The sequence below is a fragment of the Thamnophis sirtalis genome, unplaced genomic scaffold (genome assembly GCF_051295495.1).
Source record: "Thamnophis sirtalis isolate CommonGarterSnake01/CBP01778 unplaced genomic scaffold, rThaSir2_p1.2 scaffold_3, whole genome shotgun sequence".
Taxonomy (NCBI): Eukaryota; Metazoa; Chordata; class Lepidosauria; order Squamata; family Natricidae; genus Thamnophis; species Thamnophis sirtalis.
In genome coordinates this window covers 39,248,690-39,271,535 of record NW_028261383.1, presented here as the reverse complement: position 1 = coordinate 39,271,535, position 22,846 = coordinate 39,248,690, and the positions used below count along the sequence as shown (strand labels likewise).

Sequence of the window (22,846 nt, the reverse complement as noted above, 5' to 3'; positions counted from 1 at the left end):
GTTGAAGATGGGGCCTCCCTAATAGTTCCCAGCGTATATGTCTTATGCGATTGATAGCATGCTTTAGTTTGGCAAGATTCTGTCTATAGGTGAGGAATAGTAAAGAAACTTGCTTGGAAGAATCACAAGATGTCTTCCTTGGTTTTTCTGGCACCTGACAGAATGAGAAAAAAGAGAATGCTGCAAAAAAAAATTGAGAGTGACAAAAAGTTATTTGTATAATGTGTATCAAAATAAATAAATACATACATACATACATACATACATACATACATACATACATACATACATACATACATACACACATACGACAGTTGGAGATCAGCCAGAATCATTCAGATTCTAAAGTTGAAGAGCCTGCCTTGGTGGAAAAGGTATTTGGAGACACAGGTGATTCGGCTGATCCAGAGCCCAAGTTTGGCATAGTATTAAACCCAGCAATATGTTGTAAATTATAAAAGAAAGAGCAAAGAAAATCTAAGCATCCACTTTAAAAAAAAATAGAAACATGACTTATCAAATTAGTCAAGCTTGTAGACAGGTCTATTAAAAAGATGAGTTGCCTGGCTTTTTGTAGCAAACAATATTCTGTCACCTGCCACTTCCAATGACTCTGTCTGTATACTGTGATGGATAATCTAGATTACTTGGCTGATTTTAGTTTCAAACTAATTATTTTTGGATCCTCCCTGAATTTTTGCCCTGGTTCTTTGAACTTTTGGAAAAGCAAGCTTCTATGTCTCCATTTTCTATATAGAATGATTTAAGTCTACAGTATGCTTTCTGTTATTTAAGTTTTAAAAAATTATGGCTGCAATAAATACCTTGAATTTGTAGCAGAAACTAGCTGTGTATGTGTAATTGAGAAAACAGAATAATGACGTAGGTAAGATTAAAAGAAACAGAGAATACAAAAGAGGTGAATGAAGGTAGATTGAATACAAAAATAGGTAACCAGTATATGATCATGATTTGTTCATATGAATGAATGAAGATAACATTGTAAACTAATATATGAAGAAAGAGTAAATATTTTCAGAGAAAGGAGCAGAAGGGGAAAAAAATCTTGGATGGATGTTCATACATTTTTTTTAAAGAATCGGATAATACATTTAAAAGCAAAGATTGTCATTTAAGTAAGATACTTATAGGGTGAGAACAAGTACTTCAAATCATGGAGAAGTATAAGGAGTATACATTTATTAGCAGTCTATTTTCTATTTTTCTTATATCATTTGAAATGGTGGAAAATATCTGTAGCTCAGATGTTGGTGGTGGTTTGTTTTCCAGGCTTCTTGTTTAGTTTCATAGAGCCGAGGTGGCGCAGTGGTTAAAAGCAGCACTGCAGGCTACTTCAGCTGACTGCAGTTCTGCAGTTCGGCTGTTCAAATCTCACCGGCTCAAGGTTAACTCAGCCTTCCATCTTTCCGAGGTGGGTAAAATGAGGACCCGGATTGTTGTTGGCAGCAATATGCTGACTCTGTAAACTGCTTAGAGAGGGCTGAAAGCCCTATGAAGCGGTATATAAGTCTAACTGCTATTGCTATTGCTATAGTTTCTGAATGTTTCTGAACGTTTTGATATATCTGTGCTGTCTCACTCATGCGCGCACACAAACACACACACACACACACACACACACACACGATATAAGGAGTCTTTATTAAGGCTTCCGATCCTGAATTGGTGCTCTCCATCAATTTCTTGTGTCGGCAGCAGCTCAACCCCAATGAGTTCCACACAGGCTACTCAAATGAAGCCAACAATAGTCCTCAAGGCAAGGGCAAGTCCAATCCACTAGGCAAAAGGAAATTCCCAAGGCAAAGGCAAATCCACAAGATTGACAGATCGATAGCAAGGAAACAGCTGAAGAGACACAATCTGAAGTTCAAGGCAAGGACACACAGCAAAGAACCAAACGTTGTTCCCAACATCATCACTGTTTCTTTGAAGATGTTTCGCTTCTCCTCCAAGAAGTTTCTTCAGGCCTGGCTGGATGGTGGGAAGCTGAAGAAGCTTCTTGGATGAGAAGCGAAAAGTCTTCAAAGAAAAACAAGAAAATCCAGTTGCCTCTTGAAAAAGCACTTTTGGGTAGTCCTTGGGTAGAGACTGCCTCAGACATTGACCATTCACTTAATGGTGATGAAAAATTATACTTGAGGCTAGTGTCCAAATTTATGACACTTTGCAGGTAGGAAGATAAAGGAAAGCTAAACTAAGATCATAAAGACAATCATGGTTTCAATTAACAACCGCTTCACTTAAGTCCAAGTTGCCAGTCCCAATTGTAGTCACTGAACAAGAACTACCTGTATTAGCTTTTAACTGGATCAATAGTTTTTCAGTTGATCATATTTATCTGGTAGTAAGGAATATTTTGGAGAACAAAATGTTCACATTATGATAAAACTTATGTCTATGGCAGGCTTTGTGGTGTGTGTGTGTGTGTGTGTGTTTGTCTGTCTGTCTGTCTGTCTGTGTAGAACGTACCTGGTCCTTGAAAGGTTAAATTCTTAAAATTAGGGAGGCCTGGAAAAAGCTAAACTAAGAGCTAATTTATTTTGATTTGATTAATGTTAAATATAGTTAATAATGGTTATTCATCAGTCACATATTAAATATTAAACAATTGTCCTCTGTGTGGTGAAAAATAAAAATATAAAACCTTTTGAAAATCTGCATCTAAAGCTTTCAGAGAGCATATGCAGTCCTGAGTCTTCGGGTTAGGTACTTCTGCATAAACAATAGATTATTTATGGCAGGTGGACTGAAATAAGGAACCTATTTTAAACACAGTATGTTTCAATTTAGGAGTTAGCTGTTTATTTCTAATGTATTATAGAAAACTTGAAGCTTTTTTCATAGTCAAATAGTGACACATACAGGCATAAGGAGTGAAGAGAGCAATAGCATTTTTCTATACATGGACTATCAATTAGTATTCAGATTTCAGAAGCAAGTTACTTCTACTACTGGAAGTGATACGGCCACTACTTGTAGCCACTAATACCTTTCCTTCTTGTCCAAGAAGCTTCTTCAGGCTTGACTGGATGGTGGGAAGCTGAAGAAGCTTCTTGGATGAGAAGCAAAAAGTCTTCAAAGAAAAACAAGGAAGTCCAGTTGCCTCTTGAAAAAGCACTTTTGGGTAGTCCTTGTTTAGTGACTGCCTCAGACAGTGATCATTCACTTAATAGTGATGAAAAATTATATTTGTGGCTAGTGTCCAAATTTATGACACTTTGCAGGTGGGAAAATAAAGGAAAGCTAAAGTAAGATCATAAAGACAACCATGGTTTCAATTAACAACTGCTTCATTAATTATTTAATGTTGTAAACAGATCATTCAGCATCATATGACCAGTTAATAGCATTAGTTTATGCTGTTTTAGTGTAATTCATATTTGCAATCTGGTAGTGTCATGGCTCAGCGGTTAAGATGCTGGGATTGTCGGCTGAAAAGCTGACAGCTCAGGTTCGAGACCCACAACTCAGCTCCTGCCAATCTAGAAGTTCGAAAGCATGCAAATGCAAGTAGATAAATAGATACCACTTCAATGGGAATGTAACAGCACTCCATGACATAATGCTGGCCACATGACAGCAGAAATGCCTTCAGACAACGCTGGCTCAATGGCCTTAAAATGGAGGTAAGCATTCTGCCCCCTATAGTTGGCAATGACTAGCGGAGTAAAATCTGCAGGGTCTCCTTTCACCTTTTTCCATATTTGCTATCAGTACTGCATTATCAATATCTTTAATTATGTCACTGGTTATCATATTCCAGTGTTCTACCCTTTTGTGGTCAAGAACCTTGAGCGGATGGCTGCCAATTGAGGACCTTCCTTGCTGTCCATCTGCAGATCCCTTTCCCATTTCATCTGTTTAACAACTACCACAAATCAATTATCATTCACTCATTTGAAACAAAATATTAGCTAAAAATCTATGTCTTGTACTCATCGGGAACCAAATAAAAGTACTACTAAATAATCTGTCCCACATTTCTGTTCATAAGAAACAAAGGAAAATAACTTACTAGCTGTTTGCTTCTCTTTTCCCTTCCCTATTTACCCCAAAGTATGGGTAATCAAACTAAATGAGCCCTAAAATAAAAGGAGCAGAAATACGACCTAAGTAAATTCCCTGACAGTAAACCTCTTGGATAACCAGGAGTGGAGAAACGGATGGAAGATAACTGTTGGGCTACCTATTATTGACATTATTTGGGCAACCAGCAATTTTTGTGTAAATGGAGCAGGCTGGCTCCATCTTAAAATGGCTTTATTTTCTCTGTCATACTTCATTTTACTCCCCTTCTTTCCAAGTTAAAAAGCTACAGATACAGTCATATTTCTTCACAGGGAGTTGTTCAATTTCTATCATCATTTTGGTTATTCCTTTCTGCAGTTTTGCCAAGAGCTTGTAAATGATAATCTCCTAATTAATTCATGGAGAGCTTTTTAGTTTTAGTTTTATTAGTATTTGTAGGCCGCCCTTTTCCCTGAGGGGACTCAGGGCGGCTCACACAAAACCGGGAAGGGGGGATACCAACATAAGATAAGAACATATAATAAAATAGTAGGCAACATACATTCATCATTCGGGAGGGGTAACTATCCTTATCCCCAGGCCTGACGGGCGAGCCAGTTCTTCAAGGCTATGCGGAAGGCCTGGACGGTGGAGAGGGTACGAATCTCCACGGGGAGCTCGTTCCAAAGGGTCGGGGCTACTGCTGAGAAGGCCCTCCTCCTTGTAGTTGCCAGCCGACACTGGCTGGCCGATGGAATGCGGAGGAGGCCTAATCTATGGGATCTTATAGGTCGCAGGGATGTAATTGGCAGAAGGCGGTCTCTCAAGTATCCAGATCCACTGCCATGTAGGGCTTTATGGGTGACTAATAGCACCTTGAAGCGCATCCGGAGATCGACAGGTAGCCAGCGCAGCTCGCGGAGGATAGGTGTTATGCGGGTGAATCGAGGTGCACCCGCAATCACTCGCGCGGCTGCGTTCTGCACTAGCTGAAGTCGCCGGATGCTCTTCAAGGGCAGCCCCATGTAGAGCACATTGCAGTATTCCAGCCTAGAGGTCACAAGGGCCCGAGTGACTGTTGTGAGAGCCTCCCGATTCAGGTAGGGTCGCAACTGGCGCACCAGGCGAACCTGGGCGAATGCCCCCCTGGTCACAGCCGCTAAGTGGTGGTCAAATGATAGCTGTGGATCCAGGAGGACTCCCAAGTTGCGAACCCTCTCTGAGGGGTATAAATTTTGACCCCCCAGCCTGAGTGGTGGAATATTAGTCAAATCTTTGGGAGGAAAACACAACAGCCACTCGGTCTTTTCTGGGTTGAGCACAAGCTTGTTAACCCTCATCCAGTCCATGACGGCCTCAAGGCCCCGGCTCATCACGTCTACCGCTTCATTGAGTTGGCACGGGGCGGACAGATACAATTGAGTATCGTCCGCATATTGATGGTATCTAATCCCGTGCCTGCGGATGATCTCTCCCAGCGGTTTCATGTAGATGTTGAATAGTAGGGGGGATAAGATCGAGCCCTGAGGCACCCCATAGTTTAGGGGCCTAGGGGACGATCTCTGCCCCCCCACTAACACCGACTGCGACCTGTCCGAGAGGTAGGAGGAGAACCACCGTAGCACGGTGCCTCCCACTCCCACCTCCCGCAGTCATCGCAGAAGGATACCATGGTCGATGGTATCGAAAGCCGCTGAGAGGTCAAGGAGGACCAGGATGGAGGGATGTCCTTCATCTCTGGCTCTCCAGAGATCATCAATCAATGCGACCAAAGCGGTTTCTGTGCTGTAACCGGGTCTGAAGCCTGACTGGAAGGGGTCTAGATAGTTTGCTTCCTCCAAGGACCGTTGGAGCTGGAAGGCCACCACCTTCTCAACAACCTTCCCCAAGTAGGGAAGGTTGGAGACTGGACGATAGCTATTAAGAACAGCTGGATCCAAGGATGGTTTCTTCAGGAGGGGTCTCACCACCGCCGCTTTCAGTGCGGCGGGGAAGTTCCCCTCCCGAAGGGAGGCGGTTACAACCGCCTGGATCCAGCCTCGTGTCACCTCACTGCAGTTAGTAACCAGCCATGAGGGACACGGATCCAGAACACAGGTGGAGGTACTTACAGCTCTCATGGCCTTGTCCACATCCCCGGGGGTAACGTCCTGAAACTCAACCCAGAGCTGTTCTACTTGGTCCCCCTGTGCCTCGGCTGGAACTGCGGGTGTGGAGTCCAAGTCCGACCGAAACCGAGCAATTTTGTCCGCTAAGAATTGGGCATACTCTTCAGCTCTGCCCTGTAAGGGTTCCCCCGCCTCCCTTTTGTTCAATAGGGAGCGGGTTATCCTAAACAGGGCGGCTGGACGGGACTCAGCGGATGCAACCAGGGTGGCTATGTGAGATCTTTTTGCTGCCCTAAGTGCCCTGGTGTATTCCCTGGTGCAGGTGGTTACCATTGCTCGGTTCGATTCGGACTTATCGGACCTCCAACGGTGCTCTAGGCATCTCCTCCTTTTAGATTTGTGTGTGTGTGTGTGTGTGTGTGTGTGTGTGTGTGTGTGTGTACGTACATACGTACGTACGTACGTATGTATTGTGTCACAACCTCTGGTATGCCCAAATATGTGAGGAAGCATACTGCTTCCTTTCTTTATCGGCTCATCACAAGAGACCATTCAGACAAAAAGCCATTATTTTTACTGTTGCCTTTGTTACATTTGTGTTGCATTTGTGCTGATAAATAAATAAAGGGAGACTAGTATAGATCTATTTCAAGCTGTTTAGCTCTCATCAGCTAGCCATACCCTTACTGGGATTCGAACCTGGGCTGTATTACATATTAGACAGTTGTGTTAGCCATTAACATAAATTTATCAGCACAAATAGCTTGAAATAGATCTATACTAGTCTCCCTTTATTTATTTATCAGCACAAATGCAATATGTGTGTGTGTGTGTGTGTGTGTGTGTGTGTGTGTGTGTGTATATATATATATATATATATATATATATATATATATATATATATATATATATATATATATATATATATATATATATATATATATATATATATATATATATATATATATATATATATATATATATATATATTCTGCAGCAGATTCTATATAGTCTTCCACTAATAGGTAGGGCTGAGTTTTGATGCTATTTAACTTCTTCTTTTTAGCACTGTCAGGGTGTGATACATTTTTCCTGAGATGGGAATGACAGTGTCCTTGTCATGTAACCTTAATATCAAAGTGAGGCAGAAAGTATTAATGTTTGGCTTCCACAAATTGGCTTCTACAAGGGAAAGTCTTGTCTCGCTGACCTAGATTTCTTTGTGTCAATAGACGGCTAGATGAGCACTTTGATAGGCATCATATTCCTGAGTTTTCAAAGAAAACTCTGACAGAATTCTTCACAAAAGGTCTCTCAAACAAACTTAGCAGCCATGAAATAAAGCAACGGGTAGGGTTATGAATTAGTAACTTGCTGAAGAGTAAAATGTAGGAAGTGAAGAGTAGGAATAACTGGAGAGTTTGCAACTCAAAATAAAGGTCCCCAGGATCAATGCTGGAAGAGTCCAAAGTTCAGGATAGGTGGTGTGGTGACCATGTTTGCTGTAATGCCAAACTGTTGAGATCAATGAAATGAAGAAGAATTTGTGAAGAACTCCCCCAAAATGTTTTTTTAACTGAGTAAATGTGTTACTAAATGTCAAAAGTAGCCCCATGAGTGTAAGAAAGTGTAATATTATACAAATTGACACCAGATCAACAAATAAATCCAATATTTACACATACATACTGTATATTGAGGAATTGAACTGGTAGTAACTGATGGGTAAAAGAACAGTAGGATCTGTAATGAACAATGATGATGCTAATTATGAAACATACACAATAAATTCATATTGCAAATATGGCAAATATGGTAAATATGATTGTGGGCGCACCACGGTTCGCCCACATAACACCGATCCTCCGTGAGCTGCGCTGGCTACCTGTTGGTCTCCGGGTGCACTTCAAGGTCCTTCTTACCACCTATAAAGCGCTCCATGGTAGTGGATCTGGCTATTTGAGAGACCGCCTTCTGCCAATTACCTCCCTGCGTCCCATCAGATCGCACAGGGTAGGCCTCCTCCGAATTACATCCGCCAGTCAGTGTCGACTGGCGACTACGCGGAGGAGAGCCTTCTCAGTTGCAGCCCCGACGCTATGGAACAATCTCCCCATGGAGATCCGCACCCTCACCACCGTCCAGGCCTTCCGCACAGCCCTCAAGATCTGGCTATCCCGTCAGGCCTGGGGATAAGACTTTACTCTCGCCCCTCCCGAATGTTGAATGAATGTTGGGTTTTTATTGCTAATTATTTTTATTCACATTTTCTTTTTGTGTTTTGTCCTGCACTCCCTTCCCCTATCATTGTAAGCCGCCCTGAGTCCCCTCAGGGAAAAGGGCGGCCTATAAATGCTAAGATATATATATCTTACTATATATATATATAGTAAAATGTAACCTTTTATATACCCTGGAAAATGTTCTTTCATGGTGGATAGCTCCATGAAAATGTCCATATAATAACAAGCTTCTGTTTTGTTTTTTTCTTTTAAAGGCAAATAGCAATAGCCCTTGCCTCCGGTTCCACCACAAAACCACAGTAGACTAAAGCGCCGTGTGACTAAAGCGCGGTGACAAAACCGCACCGTCAAAACCATGCGACAACAGCGTGCTGACAACAGCGCGCCGACAGAAGCGCGCTGTAACATAACCCTAAAAATAACCCTAAACCTAACGCTAAACCTACCCTAAACCTAACCCTAAACCTAACCGTAAACCTTACCTTAAGTTAAATTGCGCTTCTGTCGGCGCGCTGTTGTCGGCGCGCTGTTGTCGGCGCTCTTTTGACATCGCGGTTTTAGCGCCGCGGTGTTGTCGGTGCGCTTTTGACGTTCGCGGTTATGTCGTGCCACGGTTGCCTCCAACTGTCTGGGTCATCATTTTACCTTAGAAGGATAGAAGGCTAAGTCAACCTTGAGCTGGTCAAGATTGAACTGCCAAATTGCTGGCAGCCAGCAGTCAGCACAAGTAGCCTGCAGTACTGTGTTCTAACGATTGTACCACTGTGTAGTGTGTTGCTTTGTTATGTCTTGTTATGCTATGCCACAACGCCTTGTTATGAACAATTAGGAAGGGTATTTGGGGGGGGAGGGAACATATAGTAACAACTTTATATAAAATCAATGTGAAGCCCACACTTAGAGTAGAGGCATGGTTCTGCATGCATGCTTGATGGATGTGGTGGAAAAGAGACAAAACCAATTAAAGCAGCTTCCCCCGGGGAGGAAAAAGTACAGCTAGAGTAAAAGATGAGAGATACAGTAGAGATATACACACATTTTATTTAAAAAATGTGACTACAAAGAACATTTTGTTCTTTGTGGTATTGAAATTCAAGATCATCCATTAAAACTTAAGTTGATAAATCGGAGGTGGTTACTACTAGATTGATAGCAAATCCCCCCTCACTCCTTGCTTCCCTACCCACCCATCTTTTATTCTAATATGCTGTATTATCCTTGTGGTTTTTTTTCCATTGTTTATTCTATTCACTACTTTGGTACTGTTACGTTTACACTTCTTTTCACTTCTCTGCTTTTATTGTTGTAAGCTGCCCAGAGTAGCCCCACGGCAAAATAGATGACAAATAAATTTAACTAATCAATCAATCAATCAATCAATATTGTTCAAAAGAAATACTTATTTTTTTGTTGCTATGGAATTTGCTTCAGCAGGTATAACAGGAGCCTCCAATTTAAGTACTTTCAAAAAGGGACTGGACATATTAATGGCTGTTTGGTCAATCTACTAATGTTAATTGACTGTTTATTATTTAACTGTTAACACTAGTTAATTAACTAGTTTTAATTACTGTCTATTGTATCTTGAGTTGGAGGTAGCTTCTGGACTTAACCATCATCATCCTGCTGATTTTGTGATACCAAGTGGCAGAAATGCTAGATTAGAAGTATTGTTGGCCTGATCCAGCAGAAAGACTCTTATGTGTTTAAATAGAAATACTAACTTTAGCAAATTTCTGCCTTCTTTTATGCTTATTAACTGGCAAAAAAATGTTCACAAAGTAAGGCTGTAACAAACCATTACTGAGAGTAACTTTGCAATTATTAGAAATTCATTTGTGCCATTTGCTTTTTACTGTTCTCTACTCTGTCATTTTAGTACCAAACTGTTGTGAAAACAAAGCTGCAATCAAGATGGTTTGTCAGCATGTTAGTATGTCAGGTTAGAACATGAAAATTTGCAAAAAGAGGGCTTGGAAAAATAATCACAGCAAATGATTTTTGCAAATGTGTGAACTCAATTTGGATATGTAATTATACAAAGCAATTGCTGTTTGGAAAGGGTGAAAATTGTAATTACATGCTTAGAAAAATAGCCCATGACCCAAGCCCACACAGTTTCTAGATGTTTTCATGTCAAACAAATAGAAAATTCAACTTCTACACTCAATTAAGTATGTGTTTGTTTTTGAATAGCAAAGAAGCTACTGAATATTAAACTGCAAAATGTTTTAATTGACTTTTGAGATGTTCTACACAACTGCCAGAGGAATAACTGTCCCAAATCAACCAGTGACAATTCATGCCCAATGTAGATGGAGGAACAGAGGTCTGGGTGACTAACCATTGGCATTCTAGTTGACTCATAGTCCAATCAGAAAGGGCCCATTCAATTTACTTCTTTTGAAAGATGCTTCTGGTAGTAACTACTTTGGAGAGGTGAGGAAGAGTAAGATTTGGCGGCACTGCTTTTGGGTAGTGGTGTCCACTCTTTGGGATAGCTCCACCTTAAGAAGATCTCTTAAGAAGCTGCTGAAAACTGAAATTTCCCAGAAACCATTTGCTCAGTCAGAAGGCACGATTTGTTGATACCATTTCTATTCTTTCCTCTAGATGAGGGGGTCCCCAAGCCCCCAGTTTGTGGCCTAGTGCTGGTTCACAACCCGTTCAGAACCAGGCTGCGGAAGTGGTAGCGAGTTCGCACAAAGCTGTCATTTGTGAAAACAGTGCGTGCATATGTGGCATGCAAAATCATTCTCTCCTCCTCCCCCCCTCCATTTCTGCCGATCCACCAAACTGGGAAAGTTAGGGACCACTGCTCTATACCATCATACAATTTTTCTGCTTTTTAATTGATTTTAACTTAGCAACTTAATCACTTATTAATTATTGTTTATGGTGGCTGTTTTATCTGCTTGTTTGTTTACTCAACATGAGTGTGAGTTTGTATGGTCTTAGTGCTTGAAGAGGAAAATAAATGAGTGAAAGGATGAGTTCAATGTTTCTTGTTCGCTATGAAATATCATTGCTTTGTGGCAATATACAAGCAAAGCCAACAAATAGTTACAAGCAGACACAACTAACATGTTTCTCCAAAAAGATGACCCATCATGTTTTTGAGCACATGCGATCAAATTAAGTCCAAATTAAGACCATGCCCACCCCTGGGTGCAGGGAGTGGGGTGAAGCACACAGGTAAAAAATAAGCTAGGATGGGGATGGGGGGTGGAGCTGTCCTACATACCAGGCCTCACACACCACGGCATCTGCATTTCCTTTTTCTGCAGCTGCTTGCACCACTCACACGCATCGTCCTGGCCTTCATTTCGCCTTTAGATGCCTGCCGGAAGGCATCTGCAGCTAATCTTATTGGATGCTAAGGGCTTTCCAAAAGGCATCTGCAGCGAATAATAAATCGGCTGAAGATACATTCCGGCAAGCATCTAAAGGCAAAAGCTTCTGGCAGGCATCTGAAGCCAAAAACGTCCGGCAGGCATCTGAAGGCAAAACGGAGGCTGGGGCATTGCGTGCAACTGGTAGCAAGCGGTAGCAGAAGAAGTGGGCCAGCAGCAGGCTCCTACTGGTCGTGGCTATTGGTGCGACCTCCACAAGGTGAGTCACTAATTAGAACCCTCCAAAAATAAGACCTAGCCATTTTTTCAGGGGTCAGAAGAAAATAAGACCCGACCTTCTTCTTGGAAAAACACGGTAGGAAGATGTGGGAAGAGACTGTTCTTCCTTTATTTCTAAATGTTATTTCCAAGCCATGTGAAATGCCTTTCCACACCTTCCCACTAGAGCAGTGGTTCCCAATCTTGTTTTGGCCATGCTCCATCTAAGCATCTCTAAAATCCTGAAACACCGCCCCACCCCCCACCCCCCGGTGACATATAATTCTTACTTTACTCGAAAGATGAACTCTACTCATGCGGAGGAAGCCTAAAAGACCATTAACTTGGTTTAAACAAGGTTCAAGTTGCCCCCATTAAAAACCAAATTGCCCCCCTGTGGGGCGTGGGCCCCATGTTGGGAACCACTGCACTAGAGCCACAAGCTGCAGAACTTGTCAGAGGCCTTGCCTTACATTTCTTTTAACAATTGTCCATCCATCCTCTCCAGTTTGAAGGTTTTACTTGTTCACAGCCCAGAATCAGTAAGAACATCCCTGCCTGTGACTCTTGCCTAGACAAAACTTCAGGAAGAGCATAGAATTCAAGAGAACAGTGGTATTGTATGGGTTGAAACACACAGAAAGAATATGGGTTGACTTAACGACCACAATTAAGCCCAAAATTTCTGTTGGTAAGCGAGACATTTGTTAAGTAAGTGTTGCCCCATTTTACAACTTTTCTTATCACGCTTGATAAGTGAATCAGATTGTTAAGTTAGTAACACACCTGTTAAGTGAATCTTGTTTCCAATTGACTTTGCTTCAGGTGGTCTCAAAAAGTGATCACATGACCTCGGGACACTGCAACCATCATAAATAGGAACCAGTTGCTGAACATCTGAATTTTGATCATGTGACCATGGGGATGCTGCAACAGTTGTTAAGTGTGAAAAATGGTCATGTCAAGACTACCTGTATCCAGTGAAATCCTCATTTATTTCTCCCCATCCTCCACTAACACCACTACACAATTTTTCCAGCCAAGCAATTCTCACCTCCTGCCTGGAGGCTGTAGCTGCTCTTTATAAACTTCTTTTGACTAAGTGATAATGAGCAAGAGTGTCTACTGCCTGTCCGGAGTGATTTTTTTATTTTCGTAGCCTAACTAAGCCACTTGATTTCTGGTTTAAACGAAGCAGGAGGCATACTGAAGCATGGCCTGTTTTGGCTTGCAATAGTTTCAATGGACTAGGAAGAAGTCATAATTAGACCATGGAGGGTAAAAGAAAGAGAAGGTAAAGTTTTTCCAAGACAAGAGAGTAATGTGTGTATGTGCCCCAAAGAGATATGCCAGTGCCCTCCCTGCCTTTTAGCTGCAAGCCTTGTCTGAAATCCTCAGAGAATTTTGTGGCACTTTAAAAGACCTACATATTTATATTATATGAAATTTTGAGGATCACATTTTGCTTCATTACCAAATTATAACAGTATGACAGAAACACAAGTCTTACCACCATTCATTTAGTGATCATTTGAAGTTGGAACAGTAATGAAAAAAGTGACATGTTCGGTTTTCACATTTATGACCATTGCAGTATCCCCATGGTCACATTATCAAAATTTGGGCCCTTGGCAAATGGCATGTATTTATGACAGTTGCACTGTCCTGGGGTTATGTGATCACCATTTGTAATCTTCCCAGCAGACATCCGACAAGCAAAGTCAATGGGGGAAGCACGATTCGCTTAATGGCGGCATGATTCAGTTAACAACTACCTTGATTTGTTTAACATCAGTAGCAAAGAAGGATCATAAACTGGGAGAAAACTTAACAATGCCTTGCTTACCAATGGAAATTTTAGGCTCATTTGTGGTCGTATAGATAAAACATCTACTGCCAAATTAAACTTTCAGTATGTCTAATATATGTCAGGATTCTAAGTATATTTTTGAATACATTTATAAAAGTGTATCATTTTACTTGCATGAGTAAGTATGACATTCAGTGGAATTTTATGCCAGTCTTACAGTCGATGAACAGATTGTTCATCTGTGACGGTCACTTTATAGACACAAAGAGCAAAATGGAATGGACGCCTGCCAATAAATTAAGAAGACAAGCCAACAAAATTAATTAGAAACATAAATAGTTAAATCTTAGTTATAAATAAGCTGCTTCTGGAAAAGGTTCATTAGTTAAACATTGTGCACATTTATATTCATTACAGGGCATTATCCATATTGGACAAATTAAAAGCTGTTTTGCGGATTACATATTTGGTTCTGTATCATCTGCCAGAGTTTTCTAAAGCTTGGCTAAACAGATTATCTTTTCATAAAACTGAATGTACAAAATAGTCTAAACTTGGGGAAATCTGGCATTGGGATAATCTGTTCAAAAGAGAACTTTAAAAGACTCAAAATGTATTTGTTTTTTCTCCCAGATTGAATATGGAACAGTTAGCTCTCATGGAACCATAAAGTATTACTGATATAATCCTGGGATTACTTCGGGTTTCTTGACTAATTTCCGTGTTAAGTTTTTTCAACATTTTAATTTTACATAAATGCAATAAATGATAATAATATGCTTTTCTTCCAAACATAACCTTGGATTTTATTTAACATTTATCTGAGAAAATAAAAATATATACAACTCCATTCTGGAGCATTGTTTAAGAGCCAAGGTGGCGCAGTGGTTAAATGCAGCACTGCAGGCTACTGCTAGATCAGCAGGTCAGCGGTTCAAATCTCACCGGCTCAGGGTTGACTCAGCCTTCCATCCTTCCGAGGTGGGTAAAATGAGGACCCAGATTGTTGGGGGCAATATGCTGACTCTCTGTAAACCGCTTAGAGAGGTCTGAAAGGCCTATGAAGCGGTATATAAGTCTACTGCTATTGCTATTAAAAATCTGCCTACTGTCAGGAAAGGGAAAGTAAATAGAAGCTAACACTGATAGTCACTAGCTTGTGGGCCAGAAAAAATGGCAGGGAATATTGTTATTGTGTGACTAGCCTAGTCCACAGGGACAGTATTTTATGAATAGGCCTTTAAGTGTCTATGGTACTATACAATCTCAGAATGTTAAATACGCTCATAAGGTTCTAATGAAATTGAAACTTTTATAGTAATTCTAGTATTTTGAGAGGACAGAAAGTAAAAACAGAACAGAAAGAGAGGAGTGATCAAAGAGAAGAATGATGGTTTATAGAATAAGCTTGAGTGAGTTAATAGGGCAGGACAGCTGTTAGCATTTTAAATGGGAATTGGAAGGGGGAGATCCCAATAAATTTCTAGTTTAGGTGAAAAATGTATATTTGGTAACCTGAGGTCTTGGGAAAAAAGAGAAAAAAATCAAAGTCTTCAGCTGATCTCAAAATGTTGAGTATGTTCAAAAAGTTTCTAATGAAATCCAAAACTTCAATACTTGAAACAAGAGATGTCAAAGATATTTTGTACCACTGGCACTCAAAAAGAACATCATTCATGTCCTTAAGAAAAAAATGACCAGGAACCTGCAGTTAAGATTCACCATTTTGTGGCATATGTGTGATCCTGTCTGAAAACAACTTATCATATCTTTGCAGAAACCATAATTGTAGTGGTCCTTCAAAAAAGAATACTGTCAACCCTGAATCTGAGGGATAGGGAGTGGGGAATAGAGATAGCTGGGGGTTTGTAGCTTTTTCCTGGGAACCAAGGACATTCCCATAGGTGGTCAGAGAGAGGAGGAGTGAAGTTACCAGGCAACCACACATCACTTTGATTGGACCATGCGACTGACTGTTTGGGAAAGGGAGAAAAACTTTTTCTTTTAATTAGGTGAAAATTTCTGGAATCTTTAGAGTCGGTTTTCACCAGCTTGTGCCAATATGATATATCCACTAAAACTATTCTTTGGAGAATCTACCTGCCTCAGGTTTTGTTCGTTATGGGTGTATTACTTGGAACCCTGACAAATACAAGTATTGAATATTCAAAAAAGAAAAAAACTTCACCTCTCCCAATAAAAAAGAAGAAAAATAGGATACTGTACAACAAATTGCTAGAAGTACTAACGCTCCAGAAGGAGGAGAAGCAAGAGATGTTGAAGATATTTTGTACCCCTGGTACACAAAAACCCTTGTAAAAATGGTACAGTTTTAAGGGGAAGAAAACAAACTGTAAGGGACAGAAGGAGTAATATTGAAGAACAGAGAAAGCAACACAGCCAAGACAACAGATAAAAGAAACATGGAAATGTAACCCATGTAAGCATTTCAGATGAGACCATTCCTACTTCTGATAACAGTGAAGGAAATGGGGAGGTTCATTCAGACTTATAATAAAAGTAGTGTTAGCAATCATGATTTTGGTTTTCTAGTCTGGTCTGTCTTCGAAGACTTACAGCACTTTGGGATGGGAGACAGAATAGTCGGCATCTGTAGATAAAACGTTTCCAGCAGTGTCTGGCTAGAAAAAGTTGTGATTCAGAAAGAAGCAAATAAATGTGTTCCGATCAGACCTACTGGCTTATGAAATTTAGAGTTTGCCAGGAGTAAGGTCTAGAAGTTTGACAAAACTTTTAAGTTAGTAGCAAGTCCACTAAAATTTACTTCTTACTTTTAATCCATATACCACGATGCTTAAAATGTGTTGAACTTTTTTGGATTTTCAATATTTCTGTATAAATGTGACATAAAATGCGATCTGTTCTATACAAAAGTTTCCTTGTGTGAATGCAAAAATATTGAATGCTCAAAAGGGTTCACAAACTTTTAAGCACCACTTGTAGAAACAAATGGCATTGCAAACAAAAAACAAAAACAGCTGCAATTGTGCTATCATGGGATTTGAAGATTTATGTAGGGTATCTTAGACTCAGGTGTTTTTATCCATCCCTCCTCCTTCCCTTCTACTCCCTGGAAGAAAACCAGAAAAGGAAAAATATTGTAAACGGAATTGATAGAAGAAATTCATTTTGGGGTTATTGGGGGGGGGGGTTGTCATAGTTTAAGTAATCATCTGGAGCCAGTGATGATCCAATGGTTGTTCAGTGTGCCCTGTGCATCACAAAGACTGATAAAATATATCTAGGCGAAACATGTGGGTATGTTGGTAAAATGGGCCTACTTAGCCAAGCATTGAAAAAAAAATGGGAACAGTTTTGGCATTGTCTTTGGCATGAGAAGATTAACATAAACTCCAAGTTCAGAGAGATTTAATAAATCTGGTCACATGTCTCCCTTGATTAAAATAAAGCAATTGAAGGATATAATTTATTCACAAGGAATAAATTAAGCAATAGAAGGGAAACAGATGTTGCATTCTATGTCAGAAATACCTATACCTGCTCAGAAATCCAAGTGAATGAACCTGATAACTGTAGAATGCAGCTGTCTTAAATAACTCCCTTTTTACTACCCTGTAATCCCTTAATTTGGGGTAGAGTGTGGGCAACTGGATGGAGCTGAGCGTTTCCTGGATGGATAATTTCCCTGATGCCACAGGGCGTTCTCAAAATCAATAATGCAGTTGTCTGCTATCATCCACCTAACCAAATAGAAGATACGAATTTATTAGACCTGAGAGGCAGGCCAGTTCAGTAAATAAACCCTGCAAACATCGGGAGGAATGCTACGCTATTGTTATAGGACGCGGGTGTCAAACTAATGGTGTCACGTCATCACCTGATGTATTGTGACTTTTCCCCCTTTGCTAAACTGAGGGTGGGCATGGCCAGCACATGACACATCTGGCCCACAGGCTCCGGGTTTGATACCCCTATTTATAGGGTGTAATGACAGAGTTTTCCTTTGCCTCTCTTTATACCAAACAGGACAAGGCAAGGTTTTTTTCACACTTTCCTATTCCTAAGGACATTTACATATCTTCATTAAAGTTATCTCCAAATTCCTGTACAGATTCAGCCTTTTCAGAAGGAAGCTACAGATCTTCCAAAGAAACATAGAGTAGTAGTGATTGGAAGCATTAATTACTGTCAGTTTCTATTGAGAAACGAGCTTCGCCAAACCAATTCCTTCCAATAATTCTTGTGTTGCTGACCACATTCTCTTCAAATCTCAAGACATTGAGCTGTCGTTGACTTGATATTAACCCAGTAGGAAAGACTTAGTTAAAAAGTATAAGCATGAAAATGATACGTGGTTATATAATGTTGGGGTTCCTAATTTATATATCTAATATCGCAATGGTGGGATTCAAATAATTCAACAACTGATTCTCTGCCCTAATGATTTCTTCCAACAACCAGTTCACCAAACTGCTCAAAAAGTTAACAACCGGCTCTGCCTAAGTGTTGCGAACTGGTTGAATCCCACTACTGCATATATGAATCTTGCAGTTAAGCAAGCATTTAGAGCAGCGATAGGTAAGATTTCATGGGATGAAATGATCATGGAAAAAGTCTAAAATAGATACGGGAAGAAAAGAAGGTAGTTTTATAAAGACGAGGACAACAAAAAAGTTAGTGATGTTCTCAGAACATATAAAGGAGATAAAAGGATGTGGACACATCAAGTCCGCCAGGTTAACAGAGATGAACATGTTTCATTGCAAAAGAAACAAGGCTCCCTAGTCCTCCCTAGATGTAATAAGACCTTTGATGAAGATTCAGGAAAACTGTAAAATCAGATTTCGTTCCTAGAAAAAAAAATTAGCATGAGTCTACTAGTCTTGGAGCTCCAGGTACATCTCAATGGTGTGATTATGTGAATCCATTCCCTTTGAGATTTCAGCTGGCATATGGTATTGAAGCTGCTTTGATTGCCTTAATGAATGACCTAATCCAAAAACTGTGAAGTGAGACCCTGCCAGGCAGCTTCTGATATCATTGATGTTGGTATCATGCTGGACTGTTCAATGGTCTTACCAAGAAGTGATCTTTTGAATAAGAAATTTGGGTCTGGATGTTTGATACACTCTCCTGCCAGTACAGGTAGTCCTTGACTTAAAAGCACAATTGAGGGTGACATTCTGTTGCTAAGTAAGATAGTTGTTAGGGTTTATGACCTTGCCAGTTTTTAAGTGAATCACTGCAGTTCTTAAGTTAGTATCACGCTTATTAAGTGACTCTGGCTTCTCCATTAACTTTGTTTGTCAGAAGGTTGCAAAAAGTGATCATATGACCCTGGGACTCTGCAAATGTCACAAATATGAACCAGTTGCCAAGCACCTGAATTTTGATCACGTGACCATGGGGATGCTGCATAGTTGTAAATCTGAAAAATGATCATGTCACTTTTTTTCCATTGCGGTTGTAACTTCAAATCGCCACTAAACAAATGCTTGTAAATTGAGGACTACCTGTATAGTACATGTTGGTGCGCCCCAATTTTGCATATTTGCTGTGATTATTATTTTTTGTGTTTTATTGTAATTCTCTATTATATATAGTTGTATTGTACTGTATTGTTATGCACTGGTCACCATATAAATCCTTGAAATAAATATTGGCATATATCTCCTTGTTAGATGCTTGTCTTTTTTGCAAATTTTTGCACTTACATATTGTTCTCAAATTATGGAGTGCATTCTCTCAAGAATTGCATTTGCTCCCCATTTGTCTCAGCAGCTAACTCAATCTGTATCAAATCAAATTCCTTTATTACGGTCTTTGACCAACTTTACAGTAACAATAAGAAATAGTTTGATGCAACAACTCATTGTTGAGAAAAGAAAAGAAAAGAATAGCATAATAAAACAACATATCTAATTGAAAGTTTTGTACTTGAAGATCTTTGGCCATCTGATATATGAGTGTGGGGTTAGCATCCCTTAAAAAGTAATACGATTGATTAGTGTTGGCACGCATACTTGGAAATGATTTTGTTTGAGGAGATCAAAGAACACCTTGTGACATCAAAAAAAGATCTGAGGACATGAGGAAGAGTCTCTACCTCCCTTGATCCACGAGACCAAAATTTGTGCAAATAAGGACTCCCATAAAATCTTCCTGCCAGTAGAGCTGATAGGAGAGTATCAAAAGAAAGCTCTGGAAAAGAGCCATCTATATTTGCTGTAAAAATGCATCTCTCTTGCTGGGCTTTTAAATGTTAATTGTAAGATATGTCTTCAACTGTTTACATCCTGTTTTTGTTTTCTGTATTTTATGAACCTCACTAGACATGCACCATAGCAGAATGTAAACGTGTATTCATTTGTATCCCGCCTTTATTATTTTTTTTACAAATAACTGAAGGTGGTGAAATACCTGTGACGTGAGTTGGTCCAAAGTCACCCAGCCAGCATTCATGGCTAAGGTTGGACTTGAATTCACAAGTTTTCCATTTTCCAGCCTGGTGCCTTAACTACTGGACCACACTGGCTTGTTTTAACTTGTGAATGAATGTGAATGAATGATGTGTGATAGTTTCTTATTCTCATCCCTTAAAAGAATTGATTCATTGGCACCTTGTTCTTATAAGATCAAATCTCTTTTTAAGTCTCCTGCTAGAAGGTGATATACATTCTTTTTCATAAAAATAATTCTAATTATTCCATTGACTTGCTTCATTTTGCTTTTCTCCCCCTCAACATTCCATTGCATCTGAGCATGTTTAGTCTTCATTGACTACATTGGCTCCCACTCCTGTTTAAATGATTGTCTATGGAGATTCTCATTCATGATTAAGTGAGTCATTAGTCATGGCTGTCCCAAAGATGCTTTTTCAAAAGGCAACGGAACTTTGTTTTTTCCTGAAGATATTTCGCTTCTCATCCAAGGAGCTTCTTCAGTTCTGACTGAATGGTGGAAAATGGAAGGATTTACATTCCTTGCAGTCATCTAATTGTTAGCATTCATTCTGAGAGTGATTGAGGCGACTTGAAGGTTTATTTGTATCCTCGGCATCAACTGAGCAGTGCAAATAGATGTACAACTTTCTTGGAACTGCTGAAAGGATTATGTTGTAAACAAGGGATAGGTGGTGCCATATCCCCCCCTTCTGTTGAGAGAGGGCTGTTCAGTCTTAACGTAGATGGCCTCTTTGACCCCTCTTTCAAACCAGCGGTCTTCTCTGTCCAGAATGTGAACTTTGCAGTCTTCAAAAGAATGACCTTTGTCTTTCAAATGAAGATGGACTGCTGAATCTTGTCCTGATGGATTTGTTCTCCTACGTTGTGCCATGCCTTTAAAGGATTATTTTCCTACTATTTTTTTATATTTTTCCCATAAGCTGTCCCAAGAACATTGCCACCTGTCAACTGGGAACATTCAGACTAAGAAACAACCCTTTTAGCATGTATATCCAAAATAAAGGAAAATATTCTGATTTTGAGGACTTGTCTAAAATTGTTTATCAGAAAGGGAGAAGCAAGCAATAGGAATTGCTAGCCTGATGGAAAAAGGGAACTGAATAAGCTTATAGGTTTAAAACTTTACATTCCGGTAAAACAAAACTTTTCAGCTATGAAATTAGAAACTTAGCTAGTATGAAATTTTTGGAAATGGGAAACAGCATATAGGAGACCAAATTGTTTGTGACTCTAACCTGATAGTGATGTTCAGTTATAGTGTCTCAGGCATCATTGGAGAACAGCTTAAACAGCAGTAAGCATGTGGGTTTGATATTTGGAGGTAGGTGATCAGAAGAAGAAACTGACATTTTAATGTTTTGCATCTATTTTTAAACAAAGCCCATATGATATTACAGATACGGTTTTCCTTTTTGGAGATGTGATAGCATTTTCCAAGATTATACAAGCTGAAGGGGGCTGGGGGGAGGGGGGAGGGAGCATGATTATTGAAGACTTGTGGTTTCTCAATTCATGTAAATTGAATTCTTTCGTAAGTTTGAAATGCTATGGAAATCAAGTGAAGAGTGCATAGCGTTGAAATAAAATTAACATGTAAAGTGATTTTATGTATTCTGCTTGAAGCGACTATGAATTTGAGAGAGAAATCTCATTACTTATCTTGTAGAAGGATAATATTTAACTTCTCCATTTGCTGTCCTTGATATAAAGCTTTTACATGTGAATGATGGTTTTCTGTGGCTGCCGAGAGAGAAAGGTTTTTTTAATTGATAGAGATCAATTTCTATCATCTCTGTACTCACCTTTTTTTCTCTTGCAGGATAACTGATTTAGGAAATATTAAAAGAAGACTGTATTTATCGACGATCCACAAAGAATTGTCTATAACCCCTCTGCATGCAAAAATCCCTCTCCTTATGATCAAGCGCAAAATTGTAAGTATATTTCCTTTCTTGTTCAAATTATTACTGTCATGTATGAGTCTCTTCTACTTTCTATTTCCTACCAATGATCCAGCATATCATGATTACAAGAAATTGTTTTTCTGGTTAATTTCACATATTTCTTCAGAATTAATTGCACAGCGACGCACACAGTGTAGTACAAACTGGATCATCATTAGACACTTATGTGGCATGGAGATTAAGTAGATTGGTGGAACACGAGATCAATCATGAATCATACTGACAATTTCCAGGTCCTGTTTGTTCTTCCCATTCCTATTCAGTGGATGAGAATCAAAACATAATTTCATGCCAAGCATTCCAATAATGTTATGTTATTAATTCTGTTTGCATAGCACCTTAACTGTTCAATTTGAGTAAAAAAGATACGATAGAAATTAAATAAAAAACAACAAACATTGTATGTCAAAGATTATGAGAATTAGGAGACACGATCCTGTATTATAAGATGATTTCCTTATCTCTGCAATTACATCACTGGCAATTAGTTCCAGCTAGAATTAGTGCATTTCTAAGAATGATTCCAGATTTCTGTCTAAAATTTGGAGGGGGGGGGGGTTAAGGAAAACAACAGAGAATTCTTAAATTCATGTATATAGGGAAATAAGTTTCAGTTTAAGATATCCTAGAAAACA

General features: G+C 39.6%; 1 protein-coding gene across 5 annotated transcripts in view; it reads left to right on the top strand.

Moving 5' to 3' along the window:
- The window catches only part of CFAP20DC (CFAP20 domain containing), a 184,933-nt gene that overhangs the window by 41,724 nt on the left and 120,363 nt on the right, over positions 1–22,846 (top strand). For all 5 annotated transcript variants that reach the window (XM_087708783.1, XM_087708784.1, XM_087708781.1 and 2 more), the window contains one exon: positions 22,067–22,181. In XM_087708783.1, coding sequence (XP_087564909.1) covers positions 22,067–22,181 — 115 coding nt within the window. The remainder of the gene's footprint in view (positions 1–22,066; positions 22,182–22,846) is intronic.